Consider the following 11,751-nt stretch of genomic DNA (forward strand, 5'->3'; position numbering starts at 1 on the left):
TGTTCTTTAAATAACCTGTCCCCAGTTCTCCACCTACATGCTTATACATCGATCGAAATATCTTTCTTCCGTTCAAATACATTATCCTTCTCAAAGGTCTGCTCTAGGTCCAACCTTATCGCTTCTATTTAAGTGTATTGATCTTACATCATCACTCTTTACATCATTTCCCCTTACCCCCACAGCTCCTCACCCCTAGCACCACCTCCTCACCGCTCACATCACCACCTCCTCACACCTCACATCACCACCTCCTCACCGCTCACATCACCACCTCCTCACCGCTCACATCACCACCTCCTCACCGCTCACATCACCACCTCCTCACCGCTCACATCACCACCTCCTCACCGCTCACATCACCACCTCCTCACTACTCACACCACCACCTCCTCACTACTCACATCACCACCTCCTCACCCCCTCACATCACCACCTCCTCACTACTCACATCACCACCTCCTCACTACTCACATCACCACCTCCTCACTACTCACATCACCACCTCCTCACCACTCACATCACCACCTCCTCACCACTCACATCACCACCTCCTCACCACTCACATCACCACCTCCTCACTACTCACATCACCACCTCCTCACCGCTCACATCACCACCTCCTCACCGCTCACATCACCACATCCTCAACGCTCACATCACCACCTCCTCACACCTCACCTCACCCCCCCCCCCCCCCCCCGTCAACAATCGCTCCATACCACCCCCCCCCCCCCCCCCCCATAGTCTCCAAATTTTCTGTGGGAAACACTGCCTCACCCCTCACATCCCCACCTCCTCACCCCTCACCTCACCGCTCGCATCACCACCTCCTCACCATCTCACTCCTCACATCCCCACCTCACCCCTCACCTCACCACCTCAACGCTCACATCACCACCTCCTCACCTCACCACCTCCTCACCGCTCACATCACCACCTCCTCACCTCACCACCTCCTCACCGCTCACATCACCACCTCCTCACCTCACCACCTCCTCACCGCTCACATCACCACCTCCTCACCTCACCACCTCCTCACCGATTACATCACCACCTCCTCACCGCTCACATCACCACCTCCTCACCCCTCACCTCACCACCTCCTCACCCCTCACATCACCACCTCCTCACCCCTCACATCACCACCTCCTCACCCCTCACATCACCACCTTCTCATCCCTCACATCCCCTCCTCACCCCTAACATCTCCACCTTACCCATCGTATCACTACCTCACCCCTCACATGCCCTCTCTTTAGTTTTCCCATTACCACCTCACCCTTCAAATCTTCATAACTTCACCCCTCATATCCTCCCCGTTTCGCCCTTCACATCCCCTCCTTCCCCCTCACATCACTACCACTTTAACCCGCACGTCATTACCCCTCACCGCCTCACTGCTCACATCCACCACCTCACTGCTCACATCTACCACCTCCTCACTGCTCACATTTGCCACCACCTCACTGTTCACATCTACCACCTCCTCACTGCTCACATCTACCAACACCTCATTGTTCACATCTACCTCCTCACTGCTCACATCCACCACATCCTCACTGCTCACATCTACCACCACCTCACTGCTCACAACCACCACCTCACTGCTCACATCCACCACATCCTCACTGCTCACATCTACCACCACCTCACTGCTCACAACCACCAACTCACTGCTCACACCTACCACCTCCTCACTGCTCACATCCACCAACTCCTCACTGCTCACATCCACGACCTCCTCACTGCTCACATCTACCACCTCCTCACTGCTCACATCTACCTCCTCACTGCTCACATCTACCACCTCACTGCTCACATCTACCACCTCATCACTGCTCACATCCACCAACTCCTCACTGCTCACATCCACGACCTCCTCACTGCTCACATCTACCACCTCCTCACTGCTCACATCTACCTCCTCACTGCTCACATCTACCACCTCACTGCTCACATCTACCACCTCATCACTGCTCACATCCACCTCCTCACTGCTCACATCTACCACCTCCTCACTGCTCACATCTACCACCTCCTTTCCTCTCACGCCATACCCTCACACTTTCTCGACCACCACCTCCTCCTCCTCAACTCCCCCCAGCAACAACTCACCCCCAACAACCTCCTCCTCCCTCCCTCACCACCCCGACAGCCTCTCCACATCTCACATCACCTCCTCATCCCTCACATCCACACTGTCTCAGTATCACACCTCCACCACCGCACTCCTCAGAACACATCCTCACTCCTCAGAACACATCCTCACTCCTCAGAACACATCCTCACTCCTCACAAGACATCCTTACTCCTCACATAATGCCCGCCTGCATATTTGATCATTTTGATATCAATTTTACATTCAAATCCAAGACTCAATAAGGGCTGTATGGATAAAGTTGAATTGACGTTGGAAGTGGTCGAACCAAAGATGGGCGTCGCTGTCCAACATCTGATCACAAAGGAACACAATGTGCCCAAATCCTTCCCCCAGTGACTTTCTATCTTGCATACAAGTGAATAGTATGTACATATTTAGTTGATATAGTGTGTATATAATTTAGTTGGGATACCATAGTGTTTATATTGTAGTTCTATATATATAACAGTGTTTATATAATATAATTTGTATGTAATAGTGTGTATATAATATAATTAGTATAATGGTATGTATATAATATAGTGATTATGAAATAAAATTGTGTATTGCATTAGTTTATAATAGTATGTCTATCATAAAGTTGGTAGATGTTAGTGTTTGTATAATGTTGTAGTATAGAATAGTCATTTTCTAATGTGTATATAATTGTAGGCCTATTTAGTAATTTAGTCTAGTTCTCTCATTATCTCTCCATAATTCTGTTTTCCTGTTTGTCATTCTCCCGATTATTTGCTTCCTCCATTATTCTCTATCTCGGTATGTATTTCTTATAAAAATCCTTCAAATTGCTTTCTTTCATATGTGTGATTATTCCAAAAATCGCAAATCTTTCAGGTTATTTTATTTTATTGCAGACACAGACACATAGGCGCGCACACGCACAGGCCCGCGCACACACAAACATGCAGGCAACGTGTAATTCCATGATCGGCCTCTAAGGGGAGCACTGCTGATTAGAAGATGTTACATGTTCCTCATGTTCTGGACCGAGTATTGGCCAGTTCAACATTCTAATTCCAGTATCAATATGTTTGTCCCTGATCAATAGACGGATCGGCATCCACTATTCACCTGGGAGAGATGATACATCTGCGCATACTTTCAAGTCGATACACATTTTCTCCTCTATATCTTTGACTTCGCCCTAAATTTGGTAAGTTTGGATATGCGATCACAGTTGGGGAGCATTGAGATTATTGTTATTGTGTACGAACTCATGAGTGTATGCGAAAGACACATTTTTTCACGCATTTCAGCGCACCTGATCCGCCATGTTTACAAGCTCTCTCTACTTTTCTGACGACTCCTGCTGACGCCCCTAATTTACACGACCTTCCAGTGTGTGTGTGATGTTTACAGCCGGTAGAACTGATACTTTCAGAAGACCCTTCTATCGCAGTCGCAATGAGCAGACACGACCCTACGTAGGATTCTGCGTTCTTTTGCACACGTAATACAGCCCCCCTCCTCCCTCCCATCGGCTTGTGTGTGTGTGTGTGTGTGTGTGTGTGTGTGTGTGTGTGTGTGTGTGTGTGTGTGTGTGTGTGTGTGTGTGTGTGTGTGTGTGTGTGTTGAGATGGGTGGACGTGACACACGCATACTTGGCTTATACTTTTTTTCCGGATACAAACCTTCATCGTCCAGGGAGAACTGGGTTCTAAGACATTGTGCAGAACGTGAACTCTCTCAACCCATTGCATGTTTCAGATCCGCTCAGAGCAAAGCGCCTGATTGCAGCCTCATTTAATTCTGAGTAAATTAAACTCCTAAGTGGTCAAGAGTTGCTTGAAACGTCGTCCAAGGTGGATTGACGTGGGATATTCGACATCCGCAACCCCTAAGGTTTTGAGTAAAATACATACTAATGGGCCGATGTAATTGCAAGCCATATCGCCCCTGATTGAGCGGTCTGCGCTTGCGCGGCGGAGAAACCCGAGTGCAGACCTCGTTGGAGTCTCATTCTATCCTCCCACGAGTGGACTGTGTGCGTCAGAGCGCATGCGCTCCCACGGATTAATGTCAAGGCACAAAAGTGGCGCTATATCGTTTCCAGCCCTACTCCGGTAAGACATTCACAGACGTTTTTATATTTCCAATTCAACGCGTAATGAGTTAAAGTTTCAGCAACTGCGCGGGCGGACAGGGGAGGGGTTCACAGACCCTACTCGGAGACCCTGGGGTTTCGGGGAGACACGTTTTAGGATCAATTCCCTCTTTTATTGTGCGCCTAGTGTGCGGCTCTCTCTGCCCCTGTGCGCCGTGGCGGCGGACCATCGCCTCCAGTCTCGCGTATTGTTCGCCTCGCTAATGGCGGACGGGAGCAGCGCTGCTCTCGGGAGGGGAGGGGAGGGAGGGGGGTGGGGGGTCGTTTTGGTCGAATCCCGCTTTGGGCTGCGATACGACAACCGAGACGCCTTGAGAACCTTAAGCAACGCTGTGCAATTTTTAGAGGCTTGTTTACCCTCCTGCGTTAAAGGAAGGCGGTTTTGGTGCGCCAGGCGAGGGCGCCCCATGTGGTAGCCACGGGCACTTGCCACTGATTGCCCGGGGTGGTCTCTATATCGGGTAACTTTCCAATTAAAGCTCCCTGTCACAGGTAGCTCCAAAACATCAGGTTTATTCCACGTTTTGGGGCAGGTTGGTTGTCAAGGGCATGTCTTACGCAAAATATATATATCGGAAAGTATTTGAGCAACGTGGTTTACAGGGCGCTGTACGTAAATGGCTATTGGGAGAGATTTCAACTAGTTGACCAATATTGGGTCGCTATTTTGCGATCGTTACTGATTTGACGCTCTTAACTTGTGATCGGTTCCTCCAATATTAACAATGGCGCAGTCTCCCTGCCCTCCTCCCTCGGTTCCCCGCTAATCCAGTGGCTGCATTTGCGGGGACGGACCGGAGAGCTGAACCACGTCTGAGGTTCCTAACTTGGCCGAGCCCAACTCTCTATCCCGAGGTGGTCTGTGGGTTCAGCGGCCCAGGTAGTGCGGCTTCCGCCTCTGGACTCTCCGGTTGTCAGAGTAAAGTTTTTAACCTCCTCGTTGGACTCAAGTTTTAGTGGGTTGGTTGTGAGGCTCGGTTCGGTTCCACCCGGCGTGGTCGATTGGTATCCGGGTTTCTGGTCAAGGACAGACGGGGGTGGGGGGCTTTGCTCATGTACCGTTTGATTGGACTGAATGAATACACTCTTTTCATTTCTTTTTGAGAGTTGCATTCGCCAGCCAGGTAACCGACATGGAGATGACCTCATGAGCACATGAATGATGGATGATTCTGCGCATGCTGCTCTGCTTAACGTAGGACGTTATGTGTGATATTGTTAACAATGAACCCCTAATCAAATAATAGCTGTTTATAATATTTAATGACATCAACGTCGGATAATTTCATGCACACGTTTGCGCAGATGGATACGCGTTGCCACGTTGTGACCTAATGTATAAAATGATGTGCAATCGACTTAATGCGCAAACACGTGATGCGCATGTTGGGAAGGTAGAGCACCTATGATGATGAGGATGATGAGGATGATGATGATGTGGCCGGTCTCTGCCGTTTAACCCGCTCGCTGCTGAGCAGAGCCACATCTCTAACGGTACAGAGGTAGAATGACCCCTCTCCTCCTTCTCCTCCTCCTCGTCTCCTCTGGATGTAGACTGTAGGGAGCTCTGCATTGCAGTTGGTTCTCTCTCTCTCTAGAGCTGGCCGCTTCCCTAGCAGAGTATGTCACACAGTCTCCACAAGCTCACCTTGTCTGTGGATGTGAAGCCAGACGTGCTGTCCCTGGGTTTATATGTTAATATCATCTGAGAGGTTGTGAAGTGTCCCATATTAACTGACTGAGCCCAATGTTTCATTTCCATAAATCTATTTAGGTATACTTTGTTTAAATGTATTGGCAACAATTCAGTTTTTTAGAATCTAGGCTTGCAATACCCTATCTGAAACAATGTTGTTGAGCCCAACATTGGATAATTAGCATTTACTAAACTGCCAGGAACACTGATGATTTTGAATGTGACTCTTTGCTTGCTTCTGCTTCTCATTGGTCAGTAAAGCTTAAGGGTTTGGTGGAACCAGGAAGTGGTTTAATCCAAACATTCAGTTCAACATTGAGGTTGTTTGTTTCAGATATTCATTATATAAACCTTTGTTAATCTTTCTCTTTTAGAGTTCTACTACCATATCATTTTGATATGGTAGTAGAACTCTTTCATTTTGACCTAGACATCAATCTGTAGATGCATGTCATTATTGTAAACTATATGAATATATTCTGTAGTTTTATTCCACTGCAAATAACCGCACCGTGCCACACCACAATGCATGTAGAAATATTCAGCTTCACCATTGAGGTTTTCTTCAGAATCAAATGTAGGATTTTTTAATGTGCACCATTTATCAATCTTTGGGGCATTATACCGGGTATGGTACAACATGATTAACTTTCAAGTGGTCCCTCTCATGATGCATTGCTAACTACTAGATCCTTACGGTAACCACAACAAACCCCACCAATCTGTAACCATCTCTAAGTTTTTTAACTTGACCAACTCCAAGCTAACACCTAAACTTAACAACCTCTAATGTAACCCCTAAATGTACCTTTAACCTAAATTTGACTATCTGTAACCTATTCTTAACCATCTGTAACCTATTCTTAACAAACTGAAACCCAACACCTAAACTAAACCATTTATAACCAAATTTTAACGACCTACAAATCCATAATCCATAATATAGATAAATAGAAAGATAGATAGATACCTATTTATGATCTTATTCATTGACAGGACAGTCAGGGTTAGAAGGAAAGGAATCAAATGTGAAAATCAAACCTGTGTTCGCTACTAGCTGTTTCACCTCAACGTTCAGCACACTAGCAGGTTGATCCACCAAGCCGCTTGTGTAGTTGAGGTCTGCCGGCAGGAGACGACATTGTCTTGTCGTATACTAGACTGAACTATGTTGCATACCATACTGCATATACGTTGTCACATGTCTTACCAGTACCACAGGTCATGTATTTTCTTACCGCAGGCCAGTGTGGATACCTTGCTTACGCACAGCTATAATGACTGATGAAGGCCATTCAAATATAGTTGATATTCAGATTTAAAGAACTGTGTTAATCCTGAGGGGAAGAGAGTTAATCATGTTGATTATCTCGCTCCAGTCCAAAGGCTAGTCCAATACTTTGCTTATTGACTGGAATTTTTCTGGTGAGCTGCCCCCTTTATAGAGGTCTAGTCCTTCTTTGAACCTGGGTTAGTCTGAGTCCTGGCCTTGTCAGCTGTATGGGAAGTCTGCTGCTGTTTCAATCAAAGGACTTCCTGTGTTGTTGTGGATCCAAAATGGCTGCCGTGTGTGCTGGGGGAGGGGGGCGGGAGGGAGGGTTTGAGGGAGGAGGCTCTGGGGGGGGGGGGGGGGGGGGGGGGGGGCGCAAGCTGTGCTGTCGGAGCTCTGATGTCAGACTGTTTAATTGTGGGCGGAGCTAGAGCTGCCTGTGTGTGTGTGTGTGTGTGTGTGTGTGTGTGTGTGTGTGTGTGTGTGTGTGTGTGTGAGAGAATGTTGACATGTATGTGACAACATTACAATAGCCACTACCTAACATAATAAAACCAAACGGCACCACAAAACAAAATCCAGATTGGTTGGCTCTCTGCCAACTGTTCTGTTTCTAAAAGGCTTTGAAATGGATTTAGTTCATACATTTTTCATGGATATGGTGGTCTAGATCATGATGAACAGCACTAGCAGGTACATAAAGGAGTGAGCTCATCAATCCTGACCAATGATGGGGTCCCAGCTCATCTTCTAACAGGAGACGGGTTCCGACCCTCCCTACTGAAAGCCCCTGTGGCAGGTGGATCCCTGTCGCTACGGCAACCAAGGTGTAGCTGCGCCTTGGAGATGCTGTTGTCACTCATGATGGACATGGTGTGTGTGTGTGCGCGTGTGTGTGTGTGTGTGTGTGTGGTCATTAATAGTTACAGCGGGATGAGGTTAGCTTGGTATACTTTATGCGTGTGTGTGTGATAGATTGAAAGATATATAATCAGGAAATAGAGTGAGGAAGATTTGTAGTCAGGAAATAAACAATTGTTATAAAGGAGGGGATGGACAGTGAATACAGGGACATGTCACTAGTTAGCAGGTAGGGGTTAGAAGGTGAACAGAGACATGCTATAAGTGAGCCTGTAGGGGTTGGACAGTGAATACAGATACATGTTATTAGTGAGCTTGTAGGGGCGAGACCAGTGAATTCTGAGACATGTTATTAGTGAGCATGTAGGGGCGAGACCAGTGAATACAGAGACATGTTATTAGTGAGCCTGTAGGGGTTGGACAGTGAATACAGAGACATGTTATTAGTGAGCATGTAGGGGCGAGACCAGTGAATACAGAGGCATGTTATTAGTGATCAGAGGGGTTGGCAGTGAATACAGAGGCATGTTATTAGTAAGCATGTAGGGGTTAGACTAGTGAATTCAGATACATGTTATTAGTGAGCAGCGAGGGGTTGGACCAGTGGCGTTAGATCTACCAAATGTACTAAAATACTATTCGGGGGATCTCCACTTCGCCTGGTCCTACCAAACTCTGGTCTGGTCACTCTCCATTGGCATACGTTAACTCCCTTGAAGGCGGATGTATGTTGGAGTTTAAAACTATTGGATCTGCTCAGTGGCAGTCTGGATCTACCATAACCAATCGCTAAGCCAATCGTTTGGTCATGACAGCCACTCCCGAAAGAAAACCCTGAGAACATACCGCAAGTCCAGACCTAATACTGAAGGCGAGATGAAAATTGAGCTGAAGTCCGTAGGCGGGCGGAGTCAGGTCATTAGGGAGCAGCTCGGGGTTGACACCCTGAATACAGGGACAGGTCATTAAAGCTGCTTTCACACCGCCACGCGGCCACTCGCCGCCTCCGTTCATTTCAATGAGGGAAGCGTGGCAGAGGGGAGGCGGTTACACAAGCGGCTGTAGAGCAGGAAGCGTTTGCCGCCTACGTGAACGCGCACAGATTTTGCCCTACCGCTCAGATTTCCCCGTGTTGAAACTTTCGGCGGCGGCGGCAGCAGCAGCAACAATAGCAGCCGCTTTTGAAAACGCCTGGCCTTTCACACCGCCGCGTAAGGGTGGTTGCCGTGCGGCGGTGTGCAAGCACCTTAAGGAGCAGCTAGGGGTTGGACAGTGAATACAGGGGCAGGTCATTAGGGAGAAGCTAGGGGTTAGACAGTGAATACAGGGACAGGTCATTAGAATCAGGTAGGGGTTGGACAGTGAATACAGGGACAGGTCATTAGAATCAGGTAGGGGTTGGACAGTGAATACAGGGACAGGTCATTAGGGAGCAGGTAGGGTTAGACAGTGACGGCTTGTTTTTGCTCCAACTCTACTTCCGTAACAGTGTGACGTCAGACTGTGCAGTGGGCGGTGCTGAAATGCAGAAGTCGCACCTCCGGCTTCCCAAAATGTTTGCAACTTGTCCGGGGTGTGAATTTGACGACACACGCGCAAAGCGTTCAACCAATCACAGAAGACTGAGCGTGCTGGGGAGGGGTGCCTTAAAGCGATTTGATAGAAATCTGACCTTTTTTGAAAGACGATGAAATAGGTTTTGCAGACATGAACAGTGTAAGAATAATAAGGGGCATTTTTAACCTACGGGCATGTAACCCTATTTAATAGTACTCCCAAAGGCAATTATTGACCCTAAAAAAATGTGGGGCTGTACTAGCATCGGACACTTGGGAATATCGACGCCACTGGGTGAGACAATGAATACAGAGACGGGTCATTAAGGAGCAGGTCGGGGGTAGACAGTAATTGCAGAGACGGGTCATTAAGGAGCAGCTAGGGGTTAGACAGTGGATACTGAGACAGGTCATTAAGGAGCAGGTAGGGGATGGAAGGCGAATACAGAGACGGTTAATTTATGATTGGTTATGACATCTATTTTAGAAGCATCTTTTTCATTTTTGGTACAAATAAAGCAACCAATCCGGTATCTGTAGTTGTCGCAGGCTGTAATAAGCACGTCCAAGCATTTCATCAATCAATCATTCCACATGGAATGTGGAATGATTGCATGCGCACCTGTCTGTCCTAGCTGCGTAAACTCTGCCTGTGCGCTCATTGCGCATGACCGGAGTCTTCCAAAAGGCCAGGCAAGGAGACCTATGGCTAATGCTAGCTAGCAAGCTAGCTAGCATTAGCTAGCTTGTGTTTTGGAGGGGCTCTGGATGGAGGCCTGAAGGGAGTGGTGGGTTTTTGATACTTTCAATATCCAGCTCCAGCTGGTTTCTCCACAGAGGCCTTCTCTAGCTTTAAGAAGCATGCAGGGGTTGGACAGTGAATACAGAGACGGATCATTGACGTTAATGCGTGTACGTGGTATACTGTATACCGTCTCTCGCCCCCCCTCTTAATTTTCATTTCATAACTCAACCTTCCCTCTCTTTCCTTCTCCATCTCCCCTCCTTTGCTTCCGCTAAACCAACCCCTCTCTTTCTCTCGGTATGCCCTCCCTTCTTCGTCCCCACACCCCGGCTCCTATACCTTCAGTACAATCTGTTCCTTCTCTTCACTCTCCTCTCTACACCTGTACACTCTCGCTCTCTCTCCCATCTCTCTCTCTCCCCATTTTCCCTAACACTCTCTTTCCTAAACATTCCCTACATATTTTTCCCTCTCCACCTTCCCTGTGTGTGTGAGATAGCTAGTGGTAGCGCATCTGCCTTGAGATAGCCTCCACAGAGCTGCCTGTCACTTCCTGTCAACTCCATGGTGGCCATTTTGGCTCCACTAATCAGGTCGGTCAGGAACTGGCTCCAAGTTGCTCAACCGGGAGACACGCGGTGGAGCAAGGTGTATGTGTGTGTGTGTGGGCGTGCATGTTTGAATGTGAGTGAGAGTGCCCGTGTAACTGTGTGAGCATGTGTATTTGAGTGCACGTGTGTGGTAACATGTGGGAGTTTTTTTCGTGTGTGTGCGACGGTGTCTCCAGGGAAACCGGTTTGTTTCTGCTGCCCCCCCCCCCGCAACCCCACCCCTGCTCTCTCCTAATTGGCTAATTGTCTTTGTGTGTTTTTGCCGGCGGCAGGTGGTTGCCTTAGCGATGGACGGGGAATCAGAACCCAGGCCTGGTGCAGGGGCGGGGCCTCCCTCGCCACAGCCGCAAGCCACGCCCCCTGAGGCCCCGGAGGAGGCGGAGGCGGTTCCCATGATGACAGACGGGGAGGTCGGCAACGAGGACGACGACGACGACGTGGTGTTGGTGGGGGAGGGGGCCACTCCCGCCAGCCAGCCCGCTGCCGTATCCACGGCAACCAGCCCACCTGCCGACGCCTCCAGCTCCTCCGCCAAGGCCGCCACTGCCACCGCGGGGGCTACGGTTGCCACGGAGCCCATCGTCATCGACGACGAGGAGGACTATGAGCACAAGGAGGAGGGCTCCGGGGGCCCCACGGCGGAGGAGGAGGAGGAGGAGGAGGAGGCCATCGGCTCCCCCGCCGCCGCCGCCGCCGGGGCTCTTAGCAGCACAGAGCCCGACTCGCAAATCAGGATCGCCAGCG

The 11,751-nt window shown here is 48.9% G+C and overlaps 1 protein-coding gene across 3 annotated transcripts in view; it reads left to right on the plus strand.

Moving 5' to 3' along the window:
* Nucleotides 1–3,128: 3,128 nt before the first annotated feature.
* zmym2 (zinc finger, MYM-type 2) overlaps nucleotides 3,129–11,751 on the plus strand; it is a 29,514-nt gene continuing 20,891 nt past the window's right edge. For 2 of the 3 annotated variants that reach the window (XM_030343442.1, XM_030343444.1), the window contains exons 1-2: nucleotides 4,095–4,227; nucleotides 11,280–11,751. The exon at nucleotides 11,280–11,751 is cut by the window's right edge and continues 158 nt beyond it. In XM_030343442.1, the coding sequence (XP_030199302.1) occupies nucleotides 11,295–11,751 (457 nt within the window). In that variant the 5' untranslated portion in view covers nucleotides 4,095–4,227; nucleotides 11,280–11,294. Of the gene's footprint in view, nucleotides 3,318–4,094; nucleotides 4,228–11,279 lie in introns of those variants that run through there. The other variant, XM_030343443.1, reaches the window with a different exon arrangement.

The sequence above is a fragment of the Gadus morhua genome, chromosome 20 (genome assembly GCF_902167405.1).
Source record: "Gadus morhua chromosome 20, gadMor3.0, whole genome shotgun sequence".
NCBI classification, from domain to species: Eukaryota; Metazoa; Chordata; class Actinopteri; order Gadiformes; family Gadidae; genus Gadus; species Gadus morhua.